The sequence below is a fragment of the Triplophysa dalaica genome, chromosome 18 (genome assembly GCF_015846415.1).
Source record: "Triplophysa dalaica isolate WHDGS20190420 chromosome 18, ASM1584641v1, whole genome shotgun sequence".
NCBI classification, from domain to species: domain Eukaryota; kingdom Metazoa; phylum Chordata; class Actinopteri; order Cypriniformes; family Nemacheilidae; genus Triplophysa; species Triplophysa dalaica.
Genome location: NC_079559.1, coordinates 8,669,622 through 8,696,891, shown reverse-complemented (window position 1 = coordinate 8,696,891; position 27,270 = coordinate 8,669,622). Strand labels below are relative to the sequence as shown.

The 27,270-nt window shown below is 38.9% G+C and overlaps 1 protein-coding gene across 2 annotated transcripts in view; it reads right to left on the bottom strand.

The window, feature by feature from the left end:
- Positions 1-2,940, bottom strand: part of cpne5a (copine Va) — a 58,641-nt gene extending 55,701 nt beyond the window's left edge. For both annotated transcript variants that reach the window (XM_056773282.1, XM_056773283.1), the window contains exon 1: positions 2,536-2,940. In XM_056773282.1, coding sequence (XP_056629260.1) covers positions 2,536-2,645 — 110 coding nt within the window. In that variant the 5' untranslated portion in view covers positions 2,646-2,940. The remainder of the gene's footprint in view (positions 1-2,535) is intronic.
- Positions 2,941-27,270: the final 24,330 nt, after the last annotated feature.

Genomic DNA, 27,270 nt, shown 5'->3' with positions numbered 1-27,270 from the left:
AAGAAGCACTTTAATGTCAATTATTTTCAAATACGGAAAGGTACTTCTTGCATGTTTAATGGAAAAAATGTGGATCATCTAAAAAGTTAGTTATCAATAAGTTTTCTTATTTGTTAGGCAAGACATTATCCACAGAAATGCAGCTTGATGCAGCAGTTACAGTAGTAGAACCTGCAAATAACCAAGACCTGTGTCACCTGGGAGACATCATAAGAGAGAAACACAAATAAAACATTTTTATTGATGTTTGAAGTGGCAGAGAAACTAATGCTGTATTCCCAAAAGTATTAATCAGATACTTCTTGAGTTTCAGGAGTGGTATATCGTCTCGTGTTTTTGTAAGTCTGTGGATTTGAGAAATCATGATAGCCTGGTTGAATTTGACATCGGGTTTCTTATAATCCTGTGACCTCTTTTAGTGATTGTACCACAATACAATAGGATTGTACCACAATACTGAAGACCCAACAAATGCATCTAGATAGCTTCTTCCTGCCACTTAAAACAGTACAACATGAGCCGATCCCAAAACACAATTAGGTCTAGACAATTGGATCAATCCCATATCTCATCTCTCTTGTTTCTGATAAGGATTTCCTTACAGCTTCTGGGTTTGTCAGCCCAAACTTTCTGTTCTCCAATAACATCTGCAGGTTATTAAAGAATCTGGTGGGGGAAGTGAAGCAATTCAATTCCACGTCTGCCTCAATCCCCTGATAACCAGCCCCAAACTAAATATATTACAGAGAACAAATGCAGGTTATGATTTCCACCACCGCAACGCCAAGTCTCATCATGGCCCCGGTGAAAATGTTCCCAACAGATGGGGCAGTAACTGTCCGGAGACAACAGTTTATTAATGCATTGATTCAATATTAGGAGTAAAGGTGCGAAAAATCAAATTCAATTAAAAATAAGAATGCAAAAAAAATAATCAATTGATCACGAAAGTGATAACAGTAATGAGTTTTGCAGCTTTTAGAGTTACAGGAGGGATAAGCAATGAAAAAATTCAAATGAATTTAAATAGAATTGTATAATTACAACTTGAAATTAATCTCAAAAGGACCAAACATCAATCCTATAAGATTACAGACAAAATCAAATATGATACGCCATAAACTAAATTATCTTTTCAGAATTTTACTTTATCCAGTGGGTATATTACGTTAAATTTCTCCAGTTCTTTTAACTGCTTTTATTTGAATCCATTGTATGAAATCACATTAGCAATCCACTAGCATTCCTATAGGATTTCTGGAAAGGGGTAGAGGTATAAAAAGAGAGATTGAAAGAGAATGAAACATAAGCCTGGTTTTGGAAGGCCATGTTTTTGAGTAAGTATTGTAAAATGGCATTTTGGCTTCTTAGCCAACCATGAAGCAAGTAAAAATGTATTCCAGTCTAAAAAGCAATTTACTAATGCTTCAATAAAACAGTTGAGATAAAAATTTTGCTAATACCTCGTTTTGTAACTGAGAAGTTTATTCATCTAGCAATCACTGATAAAATTGCACTCATAATTAGTATAGAGTCTTTCACTGCGCAGACAGCAGGCGATATTAACTTGCAGATGAGAAATTGGCATGCTTATGGTTATTATCCACTTTTAAAGAAAATTGTCCCTATTAAAATAGGGTTTGACAGTCAAGTTGGGAAATTTAGTCAAATAATTTTGTCTAAATTGGACTGAAACATGTATAATTGGCTATAAAAGTCTATTAAAGACATAACTGAAACGCCAGCACTACCCATTACTTCTCCAGATGATTGAAAACCTAAACCAACAGCCAACCCATTACTCTGAGCAATGAGCCGGCTGCGATCCTGCCTGAGAAGCCCCATGACTGAAATTTATTTTCACCTCATCTCATTCATTTTTCCAGTAGAAGAGCTTGGGTGATAAATGAACATTGCTTAGTGTCAACTCAAAATGCAACTTAATAATATGCAACACTGCACTTACAATATAATGCGCACAAGCAAGCACCAATGAAAAAGCACAGAACAGAAATTAGTTTGAGGGGGACATACAATCAATATTCTACAGTTTTGCACTATAATGTAAATCCAGTCAGATTCATTTTCTGGTTATTTTCATGGTCCTCATGAATATTCATCATTGTTTACTTTAAGATTACAGCTGTAAAATGTGTTGAGTAGTGAAATCTAGCAACTGAACCCAATAAAAAGTATCTCTTGAATTATATACTGGGTATTTGCAGGGACTTGTACACTCTCATCGCATTAGTTTAACGCTCATATCAATTCTCTATAGACAGAATGCGTGAATTCCTACTTCCGAAAGTTTATTTTTAACTTTAGATTTTGCATTTACCTAAAATATTAACCCTTTGCCAACCAAACATATACTGTATATAGCCTACACACAACCTCGGTTAGAAGAACATGAACCATTCATTTTAAATACACTATTAAATATTTAGTCTTACTTTATTGAGCTTTGTTTGGATACAATTGGATAGACCCGTCAAATGAACTTAAATGAGTCAAAAGTGATTTGACGCGGTATACCTGCATGAGACGGTGATCTCCACTTTGGTAGCGGGGATATCCCCCGTGATGGGGTCGAACTCGCACACTGAGGCCATGTCCTCCAGTTTATCCATAACGTCCCCTTCCATGGACGCACGGGACGGGTGGAAGCTCTCCACTTCAAACAGTTTGGCGGTTCTGGGTCCTGGGAGCGTCTGTGAAAGTCTCACGGCTCCGGGTGCGAGTGCGCGCGAGGAACGCTGCGGGATGACAGAATCGACGTCTGTGTCGGAGGACTGCAGGAAACCTCAAATGCTCTCCAAAAAAATCACATCGGTATCATTACAAGAAACAAAATAACTGCAGGGCGGATTTGGTTAAGCAATTCGTTGTACAGCAAAAACTAATGGAAGGGTGGAAGTGTGTGCCTCTCCTGACAGCAGTGCGATCTCACTCCTGCACTGGACAGATTGTAAAGTAAAAGAACAGAACTCCACCCCTTTCGCATTCTTTCACACATTCGCCTCTTTGCGCTCGCTCGGCGCACGGTATCGATCTGTTACAGCCCCAGCTATTTACTTTGACATCACAGATGAAGAAAACTTAATTGAACTGTTCTCATTAATGGAGTTTTAAAAATAAAATATGATAATAAATAAATCACAAAGCAAATCTCTATAAAGATCGCGTTATTTCTATATGCACTGTATCCTTGTATTAAGCTCTGCGAGACAGTCACGCAGAGTCTTTCCTTTTGTAACTGCGTTTCAGCACCACATAGCTGGACAGCTCCGCCATGTACTGAAATCCTACAGTATGTTTCTGTAACAAGTTAAATTTACATGTACAAACATTTATGCACTCATTCCTTATGAGACATCAAGACCCATCTACATGCAGAGGCAAAGTGTGCACGGCCCCCCTTACACCAAAGTTCCCAGGAGTCAATCATCTGTCAGTTTTTATTACAGCTACTGTTGTCATGCCTGGCCTGATGTTCCATGAGGCCTTCTAACTGCCGTAAACCCTCTCAGATCTACATTCTGCTTCCTCGGAGATACCCAGCGGGGCTGCTATGGGAGGGCTTAAGGTGACGGCATGCGGGCTGTATCCTGACATAGCTTCAAACTGGAGCAGCATATAGTCCCTCTGACAGAGATATAAGCTCTGGTGGGGGACCCTGACTGACAGTGGCGTTGCACTGGATTTTTTTCACTAAAGCTCTGGAGCTTGGGTTATATAGATGAGTGTGAAGACAAAAGGAACACTATACAACGTGTGGTGTGTTTTGGTTGTGAGAGGAAATTAGAATAATGTGCATAGGTACTAGATGGTAGCCAAATGAAAGAGTATCCTCTTGAATTACACTTCCGCTCAGAATAAGTGTTGCCTATCAACAGCATCTGTTATTGTTCCTCTTGCGCCAAGAGCGAAAACGGAGAGACATTTTATTCAGTGTCTTTCCCCTTGGTTTACATCCAATTCCACAGAGGACTTCACAGATTGACATTCAGCCCTGCCTTTCAGTCACACATACCAGTGGATCAGACACAGATGGCTTTCCCCACCCTGACAAGCCGCCTCTTTTAAAATTACATTTCTAGAAATCACTCACCAAAATAAATGGGAATTCCAACAGAACACAAGGCTGAACCAGACACAGCGACATAATTTCATGCATGGAGGAAAATTAGTCAAGTGACTTTACTGAAAGTGACAATGTTTATCCACAGGGCAGCTCACCTGGACAAAAAGTAATGGGAGAGTGTATTGCAGATTCAGTGTTTTGTCGAGATGAAGCGTGAAGTAGAATCTGTGTGGATATTCTTAGCAAATATTCCCTGCCATATTTGCTCAATGTGACCTGATGCATAACTTCATCCAGTCGTAGTGAAAAAGCTTTGCCATAAATCTTTGTCCTTGGGTCACGTTAGAATAAGAAAAAGCTTATAATTTAGTAAGTCTTTGTGTGTCTAGTTATCCAAACATTGACACTGCAAAAAGAATGAATAGCTATCATTCACCTTTCAGGAGAATGTGATTCATTTCTTTAATAACTTCTATAATTACTCCAAAGCAGTTTTGATTATTTAGATCATTGTTCCTTAAATTTGAATTAAAAGCATCATTTTGTTGTGTTGGTGCTTAATAAAATATAAAAAAGATGAACTGATAGTATCAGGTTAGTTGACTCTCCATCTTTAAACCACTAAAGCAGTTCATCTTTCTGTTATTTTGCCACAAGCTCAATAAAGCAGCTGTGCGAATTCAACCACCAGTCGGAGCGGCCGATCTCCCCAGCACGGATGTCTCATTCTCTGAGATCGTTCTGTGTTACGCCACATTTTATTTGTGCCTTCTGTCCCTGTTGGCTTAATGGGTATATAACAGTTTATTTGGCCATAGTCAAATGTTACTCAGCCGTTGGGGAGGAGAACATTTAAAAGTTATATTGCACCCTCTCAAAAGCTTTTTGACAAATAATACCATTTCCCACCAAGGTTTGTGGGCAGTCAAGAGAGACAGATAAATTTATTTTATTAAACAGGAAATTCAATGTTTAACACAATGTCAGATGACTAACAGTTTTTTCTCGTTGGCTAAGTTTAGAAATGGAAGGAAGACTTCCGAGAACAATTTATTCACCTACAAGCTGGTTTCGGGGGAAACAGCAGCATGAGAGCTGAAGAATACGGTGCGAAAGAAACAGTCTGTGAAAGCATTTTGATGGCGAAGCTGTACCGTAGTTTTGTACACACCATTTCTTGTCCAAAGCACCCTGGCTAATAGTCTGCATATGAATCTAAAACTGTTCAATAGGAGAGCTCTAGAGAGACCCAGTTCTATTATGACTACAAATCCTCTGACATATGAGATTTATAGTTTAAAGGCCTGCACCGTAACACCGCTGTTGAGGTCATGTGATGTGGTCACACACTGAAGGACTGTCTGCTTCTGTTATGTTAGTAATCTGTTCCACACTTAGGATCAACTCCAAAGATAAGAAACGCACATCAGCATAAATCCTAAATAAAAAAACATGCTCAACACAGCTTAAAATGGCACATCTTACCAGTCAGAGAATGTGTTTGTAAAAACAAGCAGTGTGGTTTTCTTCAGTGTGGTCTATATAACTGCTATCAATACATAGCCATTAAAGTCCGCATTTATGTACAGCCACAGAAAAAATTAAGAGACCCTTCCAAATTTTCAATTAATCAGCATTTTAAGATAAGTATTGTGGCCTTACCAGTCCAGTGTCTGTTGAATTTAAGCAAAATCAAACCTCAGGTGCAAAGTAAAAAATAAGCAATGTAAAAGACTGATAGCACGAAAAGCCATATGAAAACTGCAATAAATGTTATCACATAGCTTTTCCTTACTTTCCTTAAATGGATGTTCAATTATAACTGTTGTGTTGCTGTAAAGTGAACTTCTGAAAAACACAGAGCATTTTTTTTCAGAAGAGCAAAAAACACAGAGCATTGTTCTATAAACACAAAGCATTGTGGTGTGTGTTTACCTTTGTGTTTTTCAGTTTTTCTTGTTTGCCCCTGTAAAGCTGCTTTGGAACAGTGCACATTGTGAAAAGCACTAAATAAACTTGAATTGAATTGAATGTTTTCTGTTATGTTTACCTGTTTCTGCAGTTTTCATTTCCTGCAAATACATGCAAATAGAAACAATATTTGTATTTAAAATTTGGAGAAAAATATTGATAGTAGTTCACAGAATTAAACAAAAATATTATTTTACCTAAACCCATCCTACAAAGAGTCAGTTCAGAAAAACTGAAAATAGTCTGAACTGGAAATGGTGTCTTCATTTTTGTGTGTGCGTACAGTATAGGCACAACTACAATTAGTAAATCTCTTGACTCTCTAAAGCTTACATAATACATAATAAATTAAATATGGAAATATGTAACAATTTGATATAAGCACCAAATTCAAACTTTACCAAACTATAAATGCACACGTAAAAAGTGACTGTCATGTCATCCCTCACAGGAACGGGCTGCCAGACACCACACTGTGTCTCATATCACAGTATGGTGAACTGAGGCTCAATTAAGTCTGTGATAAAAAAATCTAACATCTCAAACATGCCAATCACACATTTCCAAAACCTGTTAAGTAAAACATTGAGCACATAGCCTTTAGCCCGAAATTCAATTATTTTAAACTAAGCATTACATATAATCTCAACAATGGGACTCGCGGTTCAAAAACACGTTTCAAGGCCAAATGGATGTGGATTAACAGCACTCAGTTACTTAGTTTCAAATAAAATGTTTTGTTGAGCTGCACATTTAAGGCAATATGCAATTAATTTCTCAATAGCCACCTGTGACCTGAGACAACAGCACAGCTTTCAAGGAAAACTATGTTATGACCTAAGCGCAAAAACAAGTCAAATGAATGAAAATGAAAAAAGGAAGATGTGGTGCACATAATATAAAGGCTTAGAGAGGATAGCCCTTTGTACTGGAAAAAACATATTGTTCTGGTTAGCATACAAAGCTGAGCCATGCAATTTTCAAGTTCTACTGCACACAGAATCTACAAGTTTGTTTAATTTTTCAAAACATTATGAATAGATCTGTCTCCAACACTTTGAGTTTCTGTGGTGTATTGTATGGGCCAGTGTTTTAGGCTTCAGGGACAAAACCAGCATTAAATAAGATAAAACAACTAAAATCCATATTATTTAGAATATTTTATTTTTTATCTTTCAAGTTATACCAAGCTTTATAATATTTTTTCGGATTGGCCTTCAGATCATTGTGGACAATGAAGAGGCCTTTGAAGCCAATAAAGTTTACATCCACTGATATTCTAAACCGATAAAACGTTCTTTATCATGCTCTAACCTGTAGCTCAGTGGTTAGAGCATGGCGCTAGCAACGCCAAGGTCATTCGTTCGATCCCAGGGATTGCACATGCTTAGAAAATAATCGTATAGTATAATGCAATGTAAGTCGCTTTCGATAAAAGCGTCTGCCAAATGCATAAATGTCAATGGAAAACAAAAGAAGATATTTTGAGAAATGTCTCAGTGGTTTTGTGTTCATTACAATGGAAGTCAATGGGGTCAAGTGTTGTTTAGTTAAAGAAATCCTTTAAATATCTTTTGTGTTCTGCAGAAGAAGTTAAGTCATACAGGTTTAAACTGACACAAGGGTTAGTAAATGTTAGTTTTTGGATGAACTATCCCTTTAGGAAAGTAGTAGATTGAGTAAATTATGGTTCAGTAAATCAAGGGAACAATGAGAACCAAAGTGTTATATGGTGTTAGTGCAGAGTCATTATACCGAGAAGTTTTTAGAGACAAGCTGTCTAAAACACAGCGACCTTTGGTAAAGATGGTTCAAGGCATTCTCCATCTGCCCGGGTCCGTTTGCAGATGAGAAGCTCTCAACATCAGCGCCCATGTAGTACATCCCCCTGACAGGCTGCTGTAGGAAGGGCAGATCATAGGTGCTCAAAAGAGTAGTGGCGGGAAAGAACACAGATTTGGGTCCCACTCTCTCCGGGGCTCCAAAAATGAAGCATTCATATGTGAAGGAGGAGTGGAGAGAGAATCCCATGCTCTGGAGTTGACTGAGCATCTGTTTGGCGATGAGTCGTGGTGACGTTCGCAGTGGTATGCCTGTAATGGTGCAGGAGTCACAAATGTTCTCCTCAATTTATTTATTTAAACTCTTGTATAAAAGTGTTACAAAACAGCAATGCTATTGAAGAACTATTTTGGGTTCCACAAAGGACCATTCCCACCAATGTTCTTACAAGAACTATTTCTTACTTTTTTATATTCTAAAGAACCTTTTTCCACTGCAAAGAACGTTTTGTTAAGCAGAACGGTTATTCAGATATAAACAGTTCTTTATGAAACCATTTAGCCAAAAAGGGTTCTTCTATGACATTGTGAAGCTCATTTTTCATAAGGGTGCATTTCATTCAGTTTATATCATGATATTGTTCATTCTTTTGAACACAACAATCTAAACTACAGGTACAATATGTTGATTAAATATTCAACTGCAAGGAAACTATGGGGCGGTTTCCCAGACAGGGATTATCATAAACCAGAACTAGGCTTTAGTTAAATTAGAACATTTAAGTAATTTTAACTAACATGCCTTACTAAAAACATTTCCTGTGTGCATTTTAGAACAACACAAAGCCACTGACGTATTTTAACTTAAGATACGTCAGTGTTAGTTGTTTTCAGTTTGGACAGCTCTTACGTTTATGTTAGTCTAAGAATAGTCTAATCCACCACTCTAAATTACAAAAAATTGCAGTAAGACACTCACATGAAAGAACCGAGCTGGAACTGTCTTGGACCGGGAGACACCATGAAGATCAGTAGCCTCAAAGCGAACGAAGCTTATGTTCTACCAAGAAATGTAATGCTTTATGTGCTCAACATCAGAGGTGAAGTTTTGAGATGCAAACGAGGGCGCCTGTGAGTACTCTTTGTTATCTGGTGGAAATATAAAACAATTGACAGAAATATAAATAAATAAATAAAAAACAAGTTTATTGAAAACATTTGAATTAAGTTTACAAAATAGAACTAAGCTGACCTTAAAATAATGCACCATCACATAACCCTGCCCAACTAACAGAGTCTGCAGGTGCGAATAACTTTTGTTTTGACAAACTGGAAAACCAAATGAAAAAATGCAATGAAACCGCATTGTAAATCATTAAAACGAGAGTAAAATATAATGTCTATCAACAAAGGCTTCACATTTCCTAGATATTTTCATACCTTGAGGTAACTCACAACGTAATGAGACACAGGTGAAAGCCATAAGGTAAGTGATGATGGATTACACAGATGACAGAATTGATTGGTCAGCCATGTAAATGACCAAGTGAATATTTACAAAAAGTACTTTTGCAGTTCAAGTTTATTCAACTGAATTGATGTGTTATAGCGGCACTCACAAGTAGAGCGGAATAGTGAATTGCCCCTGCAATGCTGGAGCTTAGGGATCTTTTACTTTTCGGCTTGACTGTGGTGACCGCAAGCTGTTTAAGCATTGGTCATGCTGGTTTTTCAGGAATGGGTTTTTCACATGGCACCATTGCCAACAGAACACCCAATTTTGGCAAGGTTATCATTGGCAGTGCTGTATCCAATGATTCTGCTGAAAGACAAGGAGAACAGCCTAATGGATACTGGTCTGTTGGACAAGGTATGTTAATTGTAAATGTTTAAATTGCAGCTTTATTCAAATGGGCAAATGGTCGACTTGTCTCATTTAACTTAATTCAGCCCGATTCCAACTTGCTGCGGCTAAGCTGAAACGCCTGGGTCCTTCTGTGCACTGTGGAAATGATACTATGACCCTGCGTGTTCCTGGCCCAAGAATGCCCCACTTCCTGGTTGATCGAGGTAAGCCTATACAACTTTTATTGTTGGATTCCTTTTCTTAGTTTTAAGGTCCGGTATGGTTTCTTTAAATTAGGACCGGGGTCTCCAGTGCCTGTGTCTGGAATCCCAGCAAGCTGCCCTATCTCTGTGAAGAGGGTTCGTCGGGATGTTTCTTTTTCTGTTCCTTTCCGTGACTGTCCTGTCCGACAACAGGTCAGTGCTTGCCCGTGCTGTGCTAAAAATTACTTTGCTACAGTTGTTTTGTGCAAATGGGTCTTAGTCTTTTCTCTCTTCTGACAGAGTGGAAGTTATATTCTGTCTCTGATTATAATGGGGGCACCAGTGCAGGCGTCATGCCCGGCGAGAAGACCCGGGCGGCCTGGATGGCCTGGAAATGGAAGGCACGGGCGGCCTGGACTGGTGGACCTGGACGGCCCGGAAATGGACAGCCCGGACATGGACGACCCGGAAGGCCAGCACAAGGAGGGCCCTGACATGGAGGGCCCTGACATGGAGGGCCCTGACATGGAGGGCCCGGACATGGAGGGCCCGGACATGGAGGGCCCGGACATGGAGGGCCCGGACATGGAGGGCCCGGACATGGAGGGCCCGGACATGGAGGGCCCGGACATGGAGGGCCCGGACATGGAGGGCCCTGAAATGGAGGGCACGGACATGGAGGGCCCTGAAATGGAGGGCACGGACATGGAGGGCCCTGAAATGGAGGGCACGGACATGGAGGGCCCTGAAATGGAGGGCACGGACATGGAGGGCACTGGAAAGCCTGGGCGGCACGGACGTGGAAAGCCTGGGCGGCACGGACGTGGAAAGCCTGGGCGGCACGGACGTGGAAAGCCTGGGCGGCACGGACGTGGAAAGCCTGGGCGGCACGGACGTGGAAAGCCTGGGCGGCACGGACGTGGAAAGCCTGGGCGGCACGGACGTGGAAAGCCTGGGCGGCACGGACGTGGAAAGCCTGGGCGGCACGGACGTGGAAAGCCTGGGCGGCACGGACGTGGAAAGCCTGGGCGGCACGGACGTGGAAAGCCTGGGCGGCACGGACGTGGAAAGCCTGGGCGGCACGGATATGGAAAGCCACCTCATAGATCTAAATCTGGTTAAGTTCTTAAATTTGTTTTCCATTTATGCTGAAATGTCAGATTTTGTCTTTCAGGTTCTTGAACAAACCTAATAAAGCTTGAATTACTTATTTTGTTTCTTTGAATGTTTTACTAGTGGCAACAAGACAATACTTGGGTTCAAGTAAAAAGAACCTAAGATTGAAAAAGAACCTATGATTGATTGGACGCCCTCAGTATAGTAACAAGTTACAAACCATAAACTAGTCAGCTCTCAAGGCCTTACTATTGGGCCAAATTACTGGCTCACCAGGCGGACAAGAAAATGAAACCAAACCTCATACCAAACAAAATGAGAACAAAAAATCTAAGAGCATCATAACAGCCCCAACAACATGGGGTGAACTATCCCTTTAACAGTTTCATGTGAGTAACATTAGTTTGTTTACTGAAAATGCAAACCACTTTTGACAACTTCGATATTCAGAGACTCAAAAATGGTTCTAAATGCCCGTGTTGGCAGCAACCTTTGTAACTACTCTGCTCCGCAGCGTTACAATTATTGGTGGTGGTGTCCAATATAGCAGCAGCAATGACTGTCACGCCACTCGTCTCTGGACTAATGTTGTAGAATGACAACATGAGTGCTTTCTAATTCTGTTATTTACTTGCCTTCGAGTTGTTCCAAATCTGGGTACCATTTTTGGCCCATCACCACCCTTTATGGACAAAAATGAGGGAGAAATTGAGTAACATCACATAACCCTGCCCAACTAACAGAGCTTGCAGGTGGACCTTAGATCGTGGCTCAAGCCGCAGTCCCACACATCATTTTGGGACTGCCGTTCAACAGGCTCATTTGTCTAAGGTTGAGCCCCTGGCATCACTGACTCCAGAGACCTTTAGAAAGTATGGGAGAGGGATAAAGATATTCCAAAACTGGTGATAACGACTGGTTTGACGAAATGAATGAAACATTTGAACAGTACATTAACAACGGAATGGTAACGTTTTTAATGCTATCATAGAACGTTCTGTTAACAATGCAATCATAACGTTTGTAATGCTAACATTTTTAAAACGTTACATTAACAATGCAATGGTAATGTTTTCAATGCTAATCTTTTCAGAACGTTCCTAGAACATCGAAATTATAACGTTTAAGGCTAACGGTTTAAGAACATTACATAACCAACGCATAGGTAACGTTTTCATTGCTAATGTTTATAGAATGTTCTGCTAAAAATGTAACTTTAACGTTTTCATTTGCTAATGTTTTTAGAACGTTCCACTAACAATGCAATAATAACGTTTGTAATGTTAACCATTTTAGAACGTTTATAAATTGCACATAACTTGCAGATAACGTTAAGAAAACGTTCTACTAACGTTATTGTAAGAACGTTTTTGATAACTTTGAGAGAACCTTCAGAGAACTTTAGCCAAAGTACGGGAACGTTCCCTGTTAGCTGGGGAGACGGTTTAAGGTGTCAAGTATAGCTTGCTTCTCTTCAGCACCAGCACAGAATAGCACACCATTCTGACCCAATTTCAACATCTTCTCTCAACACACAAATACATATTCATGAGCTCACTAATCAGAGACCAACCATATGCATGCAGAAAAGAGAAAACATTATTATTATCAGCTAGCTCAAAAAGTACAGAGTGCTCATTAAGTATTGGGTACATAATAAAGAGATGAACGCCTATGACAGTGACATAGTGGCTGGACTCGGTTTTTCATTTATTTTTACTGTAGGGAGATACCAGAATGATCATTGAGGGAAAATTGAAAATGTAGAGGAAAACAGTTGGGAAAGTCATGAAGAAACACACATATAGTCATTGAATAATCCACATGTATTTATATATTCACGAAATGCACAAATGGTACAAAAATATATATTAAAATTTTTTGCATAAGCAGTCTGACAACTTTATCAACCAACCTTCAGAAATATCCAAAATATGAAATCAGACAAAACAATTCATGCTCAAGAAGAAATCTTGGTGACATTTGAAGATCACAGAGCAAAATTCTGTTTATTACTAACTTTGCCAATAAATGTTCTTTGCACGGTCCAAGGTGTGCCAAAAACACAAACAAATAAAGTCTGAGTCACAAAATCATTATTTGTTTTTCCATTCATTGCCATCTGTTATTCTAAGGCAGCTATGTGAATTACACATTCTACATGTCAAAAAGGGCAATGGCAGAAAATCTGAAGGCAAGTCAGAAGCTTGAAACATTGCTGGTTTCTTCGAAAACCTTATGTACCTCCCACGCAGCAACTCTATGAGAAAAAAATCAAATGTTTTCTCATGTAAACAAACACCCAGCCTCCAAATACCATACATTATAATCACAACACGCAAACACAGTCCTACACAAAGTGTGGACCCATATAAATGTATTTAAACACCAGAAAAAATCTGTAATGTTATAAATACACCGATTTAAGTATTCATTGAAATTACCGGAGAACATTTACATCCTGGTTCCTCTACAAACCTGCTGCTGTCAAACCTGCCACTGAGCCACTGTGATCGAGTAATTATCCCACAAACACCAGCCGATGCTAATCCTGTTACCCGTGGATACAAACCGATGCTAATGTGGTTTGATGTAAACAGAGCCAACTCCTTTCCATGAAATACATCAAAATGATTTATGAAAGGAATACAACGCAATTTAAAACATAATATTTTGCTATTGATTTATAAGAGTACATTTTTGGATCACATAAACATTATGAATTCAGGAGGGTGGTGTTGAGATACCTGGAACAGGAGAATACTCCTGTGTATTTAATTCTGTTTCATTCATTTCACCCACAGGTATTGATTACAATTCAATCACAGTGGATAGAGACGTATATCAAATAAAAAAGGCCAGTAACTTCGCAAGAATTCAAAAGACAGATAAAATCCTTGTTATAGCCGAGATAACAAATCTTTAAAAATCTTATGAATGTAAAAGTAAATGAATTATTAAGTATTGCGAAAGCTTTGGCTGATGTATAGGAAGGCGATGTGGATGGGCAATATTATTATTACTATGCCATTCCTTCAAACTAAGAAAAGTCAAGCTGTGGCGTATTGATCTTATTGGTCACACCTCATCGGATGATTTCGTCTCAGGAGCTTGGTCTACTGCATTCGCATGCATATGAATGAAATCAATGAAACTAAAAAGTCTAATTTGACCACCACATTAACAGCCATACTGACACAGCACATCAGGGAAGAATCAAACTACAGCAGTACACAGTGTTCTTTTTGAAGGATAAGTTACACCTTTCTTATAATAGACCAAAAGGTCAGAGTCACACACATGAATATGCGCACATCACTCAAGCTTTGGTGACATTTCCAACAGGACTTGAGATGGCTCTAATATCACATAAGCACACTATAACTGCATCATAAAACCTCTGGTGTACATCATCATCAGCATATATTATAATGATCTCACATCACGGCATACCAGCTAACATCGCTACACATCCATGCATGAGCGCCTGGGGACATCATTAGAGGAAACAACTTAGTGAGTTAGTGTGTGTGTGTCTCTGTCTATGCGCCCCACAGAGGTGTGAACTGAGGAGTTCAACTCACAGAGCTCTTCTAACTTCCGATCTATTTCCATCCAACCAGGTGATATGTCCAACTTCAGGGATTTTGAGTAGGTACAAAACCAGCAGCATTTCATCATGGGGAGGATAAAACAGTGTGGTGTCCAGTCCCCCAACAGTACCGTATATCTTCATTGCGACCGAAAAATCGCATCAGTTAAAATGCATCAGTCATGGCTGAACTATTTGCTTTACCCCCTTTGGAGTTTGAAAACAGTGATCAATGGTGACCAAGAAGCGGGTCAGGTCTATTAAAGGCATTCACTGAAAATGAAAGATGGATCTAAAGATGAAGGTACAGTTCCTGCGCTCCGATTCTTGCTTGTTCTATGGTTGGATCGATGCTTTAACAGACATTAGTCACTTCTAGTCTTTACTGACTCCACCACTGACGGGGCACAAACAATCAAAAGCTCTCTGGGGAATTGAGCGCTAAATAACGACTCCTCCTGACATCAATATTCAAGCTATACCCATCTCTTAATCTGAGCGCCACACAATTGAAAATGCATGGGTCCCTCACCGGGGGTAATGATGATGGTAAATAGAGTTAGGCTACCGCAGAATGGCGTTTCTGAGAAATGTTTCTTTGGTTGTTGCACTGCAGTGACTCATAACTCACACCTTGAGCAAGCAAACAAATTTTTCACAATGCACAGATCCCCTCTGGTGATTTACAAATGAATTTTTACTCGCATCATGCGTGTCAGTGTAAAGGTTGTAAGAGAAGAGTGAGTTAGGGATGGTGTCAGAAGATTCTCAAACCTCACAAATACGTTACCTTAAAGGGGTTATATGAAACTGCTAAAACGAATATTATCATTAGTTTTAGATATAATGCAATATTTATACATGATTTAAGGTAAAAAAATGCTGTATTTTCCAGATAACGTGCATGTTTGTGCTCCTCTTTGCCCCGCCTCTCTAATACACTTAGATTTTTTAGCAAGCTCATCGCTCTGAAAAGCGAGGTGTGCTATGAGTGGCTGTTAACCGGTGCGTAGTGATTTGTCGAATACTGCAAGTGTGTGACGGAAATGTAACGCCTCTTACCATATTTGGAACATCAGGTTCCAAATTAATTGTACTGACAGGTACGCCCACCCTTATTGCGTACACATTTGGGCGGTCTTAGTCATACCACGAACTGACTTGGAGTTGTGGAGGTGTGGTTACATGAGGCGTATCGGGCAGGTCCGGGTGAGCATTCCCTTTTAGATAGAATGTTTTTAACAATTCAACTTTTTTGGGAAGCTTTAGGCAAAGCGAGAGAGAAATATCAGACACTTCCAAAGAACCCTGCCCATTTTCATCAACACATGGTCACTTCTTAGAATGGGAGAGATATGTGATCATCCAAACAGACGAGTCTCTGAATAGTTTTTTCAGTAAAGCATATACAGTACAGTGACATGCACTCCATTCAATGTAAACATTTTATCAATTTGTGTTCCCCTGGGAATTAAATATATATAAACACCATGCTCTACCAGCTGAGCTAAAATATGTTAACTATTAAAGTAAAGATGTATTGTCTCTATAAAAGATTAAAAGCACCTAACAACACATATTAAGGATTTAAAAAGAGACCCTCTTAAAGATGTGCATCTGTGAAAATCTTTTCACAGCACAAAAGCTATTTGAGTGGAATGACGTGGACAAACCTGAAATAATGTAATACTTTTAATGTCAGTGGTCTGACTTTGCCACAGGGTAGCAGTAAAGCATATGAAGAGCATGCATATATAATAATGACTGTTTTAATGATAGCAGTGCACCGCACGCTACGACAAAGCCCACCACTTAATACCTATCAGCAATTATGTCCAATTGTTCCCACTAGGAGCGGTCCATAAACAGAATGGGCCACCGTTTAGCTATCTTTTGTAGAGTGGATGTGGGAAACTCAGGCATCAAGCCTACTGACGGTGCACAACTCGATCAATAAAAAAGTATTAACAATAAAAAAAGAGCTTGTACACATAGGATGACAGAACCTAGCAGTAATGAACACCAACTGTCTCCTATTTACTATACAGATGCACGAAATGGGGGGAGGTTTACTTGATGTGTCTCCGATGAAAGGGTGTAAATTTGTGTAACTATGAACAAGGCAAAGTAAAAAAAAATGTGAACCAGGTTTACATGCAACCACAATGTGTTTGATGCTGTGAATTACTTGGCGGCCAAAAGCACAAATCTGTTAAAACTCGAGAGGCTAAAACTCAATGAAAATCGGCCTAATCGGCTCTTTTTGTACTGTGTTGGTTCGCCAATTGATGCTCATGTAGAATTTGGCCCTGAAGCAGAAGTATATGAGAGCCACTGCATTAGATCTACTACAGAGTAAAAATCTCAAATATTCCTGCTGAAAAGACATCAGTCAATGATACAAGGTGAGAGAAAATGGTCCAAAGCCATGCCCGGCTTTGAAGTTGCAGTGTAGCAGTGAAATACCAGAAAGCAACAACAGGGGTAAAAGGTCAAATATTTGTGAGGCGACAGGCCATTGATCTGAGGAGTTAATTCCTTTGAGAATAAAAAAATCCCCTTTGAAGGCTATGATATGAGCATGAAAGAAGCGTGAAAGAGACAAAGAAAAAGATCTTATGTTGTTTCATTTTCCACCACGGACTGATAACAGAAATCTTTAGAATGTGTACACAAATGATGCAAGCACTGCATTGGCAATGTAAGAGACTGAGCTATAACATTTCTGCACCCATTCTATAAGCGGTTATACAACGTGCCAAAATTTCACAGCCAAGAAGAGTTTGTAAACGTGCCATGTTGAACCACGCTTACGTGGAATCATAACTTTAACCGTTCCAGACCTGTTCGGCGAGATGGTTGAAAAGCGCTCAGACTTTCCTTATATAAATAAGGAAAACAAGAATCTGCCACGAGATGACAATTCATATCGGCATAGATGCAAAGTAGACAGTTTTATGTGAACTGAGCAATGTCCAATCTCATGTTTACTGCTGAAAGCTCATATGACATACGATATCATTACAATCCCAATCAAAAACCAATACAAACCTTCCTTTACTTTAAAGCGGCCATAACTCAGACAGTTTCTGCATATCTCATCATAATCTTGAGTCCTTCCAGAATAGTATCGCACCCTTCACCCTTCGATCTCCAAATCCAGCTTTTAATCCACCGTTTATATAACATCCAGCACTAAAATGCTGCGAACAAACAAACACACACATCTCAATATTGCAAGAGTAACGAGTTGCAGCTGTAGGCCCACAGCGCAGCCCATCTTGACGCAGCGCAGCCTATCTTGGTGGTAAGCGGGTCTAGGTCGTCGCTCGCATGCGTGGGCGGGCTATTCTTTAAGCCTTGCCGACAATTAACTAATAACGGACTAAGAAAAGTTGTTACAAAACGAACACTTGGGGTGTGTTTTGAGCACAGAAGTACAATGCATACCTCCAACTCATTTTTTGACAAGTTGACCATGTCAAGCATCAGAAGACTGTACGTTATACATCGCTGTATGCCCCCCTTTAATAAATCTGTAAGTGAAAATTAAATGACTTTCGCAATGAAGATGAAAGCAACCAACAACATTGGGTTTTTTGAATAAGTCACTGACCTAAGATACTTTATACAACAATATGATTTACAATTCAAATCATTAATGCTTCATATAAACTCAAGTAATATTAAACAATGCAGCCTTGATGGGGGACACCTACACAATTTTCTGTTTTTCAAAAGGCTTTGCAAACTATTAAAGGTGAAAATATTTTAACAGTGTATACAGCAACACAATAGCATTTCATCACAAAATTGAATTATTTTGTAGAGAGAAATGCTTGGATGTGTATACAATTATTAAGGTCTATTATAAATTATTGAAATTATTTGGCATGCATGCTTGTGTTGTTGCTTTAGGCAATTGTGTTATTCAATGAGTATGAAAAAGCAGACAAAATGTAAAAAAAAGTTCTTAAGCGGGAACGGTGTAAGAAAATGTTGGTAAATAACACAGTCAATGTTCTTCCCTGTGGGGGGGAAGGAAATTAAAAGCAATACATTTTCTTACTGGTTTCAATAAACTGAAAAGAAGACTCCAGAGCCTCAACATCCAAATTTACTGCTTAAACTCAAAAATTGATAAAAAGAATACAGTCTAAAGATCCTTACAGTTTTTTATTAGACATTGTATAAAAACTATACATATTGTTGAATTTAAACTGTTTATGTATTTTTTGTCAGATGTAGAAGCCCACTCATAAGACAGCAGCCACAATCACTAATGAAAGATTCTACACTACAGCGTGTCTAACAGAAGTACAATCTGTATGTGTGGAGGAGTGGCTAAGACATAGCATGCATATCCGAAGCCTTGGATCATCATATTCATCAAATTCCTTTACAGTAGCCTATATTGAGGACAGGATGTAATGTATGGATGTAATGTAGTCCAGTCCATGCATGTCACATTCAGCCTACACCCAACATAATCAGCCTGTAATTTGTTGACAAAATCTAGGTGAAAAGGTGTAACATAAGGGAAGTGATGAGTAAGACGTGATCAAATTGTTTAATCAAACCTGTGTTTTTATGAAAACGTGGAAGTGTTAGCTCAGCTCAGACTAAAGCACAAGAGTTGGTTGCTAGTCTAGAGAGACATCAATACCTGACAATGGCTGTACGAGTGGAAGTATATTTCGTCCGTGCAAGCTGTTAACATGTCTTTTTTTAATTCTGTGAAGTTGTTTTCACAGTACCTCGTGGGATAACTAAACTGTGTCTACTGCTCTGTTTTAATGGGACGCGCTGGAGTTGTTTTAATGGGATGCAGCCATCTGGTGGCAGGGCTCCACATAGCATACTGAACATTCAGCTCATGTCATAGCAAATATAAAATGTACAAATTATGTAAAATATAGATTTTTGTCAGTATTATACTGTGCACGTCTGTTTCACATCATAGATATTATTACTCTGGGAAACCGAAAAACTGTAAATTTATTGTTATAATAATAACACTGATAATAAATCAGAAACTTGCAGTTAATGATTTAACATGAAATATAATATAGGCCTACTGTCAAGCCTAAAATGTAAAAAAATGCCGCCTGTCATATAATAATTGTAATTTTTCTATGGTATGATGTGGAGATACTGCAAGTTTAGTTTTTAATATTGAACAAATATGTATTGTATCTTCATCGCCTTCAAGGTGAGGCCAGACGAGGTGATGAGCACAACATTAAGGCACGAAAAAACTTGCATGACACGTTTTGCGTTCAATACTCTGAGGAAGTGTCTTGGCAATTGGCGGCCCTTGAAGCTCAAAGAGGACAAGTGGATTCACCGAATAGATGGACGATCGGCTCAACGGGTGGACGACCAGCAAGACAGACCAATGGATGAACGGCTGGACGACTGCCTCAACGGACTGATGGAGGAACGCGGAGATGGCTGGATGGATGGACAGACGACCGGCTCGATAGACGATGGACAATGGGCTGGACGGACCAACTGGACGGAGACGGCTGGATGGACACGGCTGGCTGGACGCACGGATGAATCTGAGGAGAAGCACCACTTCACCATCATGTCTTACAATAGAAACCAATTTTTGGATGTGTAAATGCTGAAAATTTTGCTGGCTGACTTTCACGCAGAAAGGGGGAATAAGATTTGACATGGTTCATCTCAGTTTTATCTCTTATGGTTTGTGTTGTCTGTTCTTGGCACACAAACTCCAGTACTTGCATGTTCCTTCGGTTCCTTGCAGATGTGCATTTCAGCTCAACAACAGTGGCCTGCTGATTTCAGGGCAAACTTTCAGACAACTATCACTTAATACTGCTCTGTATCATTGTGTACAACTTTTCAAATAGTAATGATTTGCCAACACTGTTTCCAAGACTGTCACACAAAACATAAGAGAATCAAACTAATTCACAAATTAATTGTAAATGATTTTAATGTGAACATGGTGACAGTAAAAGCATCATTATAAAGGCATTGTGATATACATAAAATGTCCTCACATCCCAGTATTAAGACTTAAAAGTAAACAGAATGACAGTAAAAGTATTATGAAAGTATACAGTATGATGAAACCTGATGAATCGTGTCTTATCTAAACCTCTTTTGTCTGGTGGTACAGTCAGCATTGTTCAGGTGGAACTCACTTATAATACGCCAAGTAGGGCTCCACAATAAATTTAAAGGATTAAAATTAGGGGGAGAGCGAGGCACAAAGTAACACAGGGTTAACTGTAACATGGATGTTTTGTCATATAGTTACACATGGTCGACAGAGTTGTGCTTTGGTACTTAGCACCATATTGAAACATGTCAGCCACTGCTAGCAACTGTTTACTAGGCTATGTAAAAAAAAATACACAGCATGGCTTGTTGTAACACAGTGTTACCATTAATCCAAATGTGTGAAAATGTATAAAACAATGCAATGAAAACGGTAAATTCCATTCATCGAAATCATAACTGAAAATACAATATTACCGATAGTAGTTGCCAATGATGATTTTTTTGTATATAATTGTGCCGTGTTTTCTCATATATCTGTCCATATGTATGGATGTATAATGGAAGGATGGTAAAATGAGGATGGCTGGATGATAGATGTAGATGTCTGTCTGTTATAGACAGATGTACAACCAATATCCACCGTTATTTTATAGACAAAATAATACTGAGTTATTTGTGTTGAAACAGAACTTGTTACAAGTAATCCTCCGTCTGTGAACCCCACGCAGCGGGTAAGTTGTAACTTTTGCACTTCTGTCACTTTTGCTGTAATTGTACAAGAACGGTAGTTTCTGGAAACAAACTTTAAGTGTTCATTTGTAGCAATGACGTGTATGTTGCTTGTGTAAAAATCTGATTAACCAAGTTTATACAATTTTTTAGGTATTTTAGCTACAACTAAACTCTCCCCTACGGGTGAAACAATTACATAATCGCCTAAGGCCTCAGTTACAGCTGTCCATTTGCACTTATTTCTATTCGTTTCGGCAGTGTGTTTGGGCACCGAATACGTTGACGTGTCATTAGCTATTCTTTTAGGGTTTTTATTACGCCCTGTGCACCAGCATAGCGACAAACTTCCGCTGTCGCCAGAAGTCGGGATGTCAGTTTCCGGTTTGCTCTCGCACCGCACAAAATGTCAGTGTTTACAATGTCTTAAAGATCTGCCAAATATAAGCATTAATGATGTACACCACATCGTTGATGCCTGCTCCAACAAGCAAGTGAGACAAAGGATTTAAGCTCTCTATATATCGAGTTATATCCACAACTACGAGGTAGTAGTTTAATCTAAAAAAAAAATCTGTCAACTTTGTGCATTGCGATTTGACAGATCCTGTTTATGCTCAAACAGCTATACTATTTACAAACTAAATTTAAAGAAGTGAAAATCCAATCAGACCCCCCTTTAAATGTATTATATGGCACATTTTACAAATGCTGCTCCGTAGAATCCCATCAGGTGTAGACAAGGTATAAGACAAGGCCGTATGCGTCAATTTACTTAACTCTTGAATCAGTGTAGTAAATCCAACACAGCCTACTTAAGCAGCAATTGCACACTGACAACTTGAAGATCCATCACTTTGCATATAAATTGTCCCGAGCGTAGAACTGCTGCCTTTTTCCCAGTAGTGCATCCAGCTGCCATCTCTTCTTCAGGATAACAATGTATAATGTCCATGTGCCCTACTGAAAATAAACAGTTTAAACCAGACTAAGTTGGTGAAACTGGTTTAAGAGCGGGGCTTGGCCCCATTTTTAGCTTGTAAAGCTGGTCAGGCTGGAAGACCAGCTGACCCACCAGCTTAAACCTGCTAAACACCATCTTTGTCAGGCTTGGTGGACAGCTAATTACATCTTTAACCAGCTAAAACAAGCCAACCATAGTGGCCAAGTTTCCCGGCTGGTTAGCTGGTTTACAAGCCTAATCGGCAATAACCAGACTGGTAGTCTAGCTAAAACCATCTGTTTTTGTTTAAGTATGGTGATCTAAGAGAAAATGTGATTTATCAGACAAGGCAACCCTTTTTGTTGCCCCGTGGACAGCCATTGATTGTCAGGTGCCATACATTGTTGCCATTCTTGGCAGTGGACAGATTATCTTGGGTTATGCAGACCCATACACAGCCATGTGTTTTGATACCTTGTAGCTTCTATATTCAGCTATTTGAGCTACAATAGCTCATCTGTGTGATAGTACTTTGGTGTTTTTTCCAATGCAGTATTGGGTTTTTATTGGGTTTTCTAATATAAAATAATACATTTAGTTAGTTATACTACATGTATTTCTGTGATATAATATGGGGCTATGGGCCTCATGTGTGAGTTTGAGCACTTGGACACCTGCAATCGTCCCACATGGAAAGAACCTATATGAGGATATATGCACATATATGAAACCTATATGCAGTATATATGCACATATATGCTCATATATATGCTGCATATATGAGTATATATGCTGCATATATGCTGCATATATGCGTGTATTTGCTGCATATATGCTGCATATATGCGTATATTTGCTGCATATGTGCTGCATATATGCGTATATATGCCACATATAGGCATAATTGAGGTGCATATATGTGCATATACAGGCCATATAGGTCTCCTGTATTGCTTCTTTATATCCACATATAAGCCCTATATGTACATACAACATATGTCTCCTATATAGCTCATGGCAGGATCTGGTGATTTTGTAGCTTATATCCCACACGGAAAAAACCTATATAAACCTATATGTTTTAATATAGGTTTCTATATAGGTTTTTAATATATGTGACATATATAAAATTGGCCGCTTTCCTATATTATATGTACATATATGCACATATATGCACATATATGCACATATATGCACATATATGCACATATATGCGTACATATATGCCTACATATATGCTTACATATATGCCTACATATATGCGTACTTATATGCCTACATATATGCCTACATATATGCGTACATATATGCGTACATATATGCACATACATGCGTACATACATGCACATATATGCGTACATGTATGCGTAAATGTATGCGTACGTATATGCGTACATATATGTGTACATATATGCATACTTATATGCCTACATATATGCGTACATATATGCCTACATATATGCGTACATATATGCGTACATATATGCGTACATATATGCACATACATGCGTACATACATGCACATATATGCGTACATGTATGCGTAAATGTATGCGTACATATATGCGTACATATATGCGTACATATATGCGTACATACATGCGTACATACATGCACATATATGCGCACATATATGCGTACATATATGCACATATATGCGTAAATATATGCACATATATGCGCACATATATGGGTACATATATGCGTACATATATGCACATATATGTGTACGTATATGCGTACATATATGAGTATATATGCCACATATAGGCAAATTGAGGTGCATATATGTGCATATATTTACGCATATATGTAGGCATATGAGTACGCATATATGTACGCTTATATGTAGGCATATATGTACGCATATATGTGCATATATGTACGCATATATGTACGCATATATTTACGCATATATGTACGCATATATGTACGCATATATGTGCATATATGTGCATATATGTACATATAATATAGGAAAACGGCCAATTTTATATATGTCACATATATTAAAAACCTATATCAAAACCTATATTAAAACATATAGGTTTATATAGGTTTTTTCCGTGTGGGATACCAACATCTTTTCACACTAAGACAGGAGCTGCACGTACACACTAGGGAGGGTCTACTGACAGGAATGTAAATATACATAACTATGTCTTGAGATATATATCTTGAGATATATATATATATGAGATATATACCTTACATAATGAAACGTATTTTTTAGTGGTGGGCCGTTAACGGCGCAGTGAGACTATTATCGCGCGTTAAAAAAAATGTCGCCGTTAATCTATTCTCAAAGTTGGGTTTGGAGCTGGGTCTATACTACGCAAGCTATGATGACTTTCACCTTGATATTTTAGCGCGGATGTATACCAGCTTAACTGCACTGTACGGGGCGAGAACGAGATTTTTCAACTCGCGTGATTCGCGTCATTCGCGGAAGCAGAAGCCGCCTCATCATCTTATAACCAGGGCTTCATTCGCGCGATTCGCGCAGCAAGTAGGTCTATTGGCTCTTTGCATTAACATATAAATCACTCGCGCTTGACACGCCATTCGTGTTTGGTCTGAACACAACATAACGTTACTGTGAAATTACCGCATCAAACGTGACGTGCTAACATGGATGCAGCTATGAAGCCGCCGGGTTTGCTTCAGGGAATATTAATTTTTAAGAAGCTTCCCAATAGAAACATCGACAAGACTAAGGTTGTTTGCACATTGTGCAATGCGGAATTGGTTTTAAAAAAACACTTTCTCTCAAAGGGGAAGTGGTCTAGCTTTAGTTGAAACCAGTAACTTTGTATTGAGATCTAATGTATTATGGCTCCTGTATGACATATCGCTAGTTGCTCCCTCACTCTTTGTAAATCGCTTTGGATAAAAGCGTCTGCTAAATGACTAAATGTAAATGTACTGTAGGAGCTCTTCCAGTCCCAAGTACCACCTAAACGGAAATCATCCCTTAGCTAATGCGGAAGTAAACACAAGTTCATCTTATTGAACATAATTTAATTTTCATCACCAATTATCATAGTAGAACAGCTTTCTCAAGCAGTTTGTGATGCATTTTGGAAACAGGAGATGAGCCCCTGGTCTAATGCGCCACCTGGCTTGAGAAACCCGTTCTCAAAGACTTACTTTTAGTCATTATTTGGGTAGCACACATATTCTGAATGCCTTCGGCAGAATTCAAATGAGCCATTTTAATCTAGATTAATCTAGATTAATCTTGGAATTAATCTAGATTAATCTAGATTAAAAAATTAATCTATGCCCACCACTAGTATTTTTGTTATTACCTTACAATGAGCTATTTCTTTCTATGTACAGCGTGGGTTCTGTGTCAGCCACCATAGTGCTTTCAGTCTGTTTCCCCACACAAAGCAGTTGCATGGTTTCAGAATATTTGCAATACATCACACTGGACATGTTACTTTGTGTTAGTTTGATGTTGGTTTGTGGTTTATTTTTTTTACTACTTAGATATGACTTTCTAATCACTGTGGTTGTTTTAGAATAGTCATCTATAAATCCTTTTGTGTGTACGTGTCTTTGGTCTGATAAAACCTTTCATAAATTTGTATGAGTTCAAGTAATTCAATGTATGTTTTTATTAGTGGTGGGCATAGATTAATTTTTTTAATCTAGATTAATCTAGATTAATTCCAAGATTAATCTAGATTAATCTAGATTAAAATGGCTCATTTGAATTCTGCCGAAGGCATTCAGAATATGTGTGCTACCCAAATAATGACTAAAAGTAAGTCTTTGAGAACGGGTTTCTCAAGCCAGGTGGCGCATTAGACCAGGGGCTCATCTCCTGTTTCCAAAATGCATCACAAACTGCTTGAGAAAGCTGTTCTACTATGATAATTGGTGATGAAAATTAAATTATGTTCAATAAGATGAACTTGTGTTTACTTCCGCATTAGCTAAGGGATGATTTCCGTTTAGGTGGTACTTGAAACTGGAAGAGCTCCTACAGTACATTTACATTTAGTCATTTAGCAGACGCTTTTATCCAAAGCGATTTACAAAGAGTGAGGGAGCAACAAGCGATATGTCATACAGGAGCCATAATACATTAGATCTCAATACAAAGTTACTGGTTTCAACTAAAGCTAGACCACTTCCCCTTTGAGAGAAAGTGTTTTTTTAAAACCAATTCCGCATTGCACAATGTGCAAACAACCTTAGTCTTGTCGATGTTTCTATTGGGAAGCTTCTTAAAAATTAATATTCCCTGAAGCAAACCCGGCGGCTTCATAGCTGCATCCATGTTAGCACGTCACGTTTGATGCGGTAATTTCACAGTAACGTTATGTTGTGTTCAGACCAAACACGAATGGCGTGTCAAGCGCGAGTGATTTATATGTTAATGCAAAGAGAAGATAGACCTACTTGCTGCGCGAATCGCGCGAATGAAGCCCTGGTTATGAGATGATGAGGCGGCTTCTGCTTCCGCGAATGACGCGAATCACGCGAGTTGAAAAATCTCGTTCTCGCCCCGTACAGTGCAGTTAAGCTGGTATACATCCGCGCTAAAATATCAAGGTGAAAGTCATCATAGCTTGCGTAGTATAGACCCAGCTCCAAACCCAACTTTGAGAATAGATTAACGGCGACATTTTTTTTAACGCGCGATAATAGTCTCACTGCCCCACCACTAGTTTTTATACATCAGGACATTACATAACTATTCTTATTACAGTGCGTCGAGTTAGAATTTTATTTGTAGCTTAAATGTTTATATAAAAACAATGATGGAGACGGAGTATTTGACGGAAAAACAAGCATGACATGTTCTATGTTGAATGTCTTGATGTCTCACAGTATAACCAAAAGGCACACATCACATTGATCAAAGCTCATCACAGTTTTCCGTACAACCACACATCCTAACCCAGTTGCAAACTTTTGACTTTTTGGGGGTTCTATTACTCAGGCCAGTAATCTC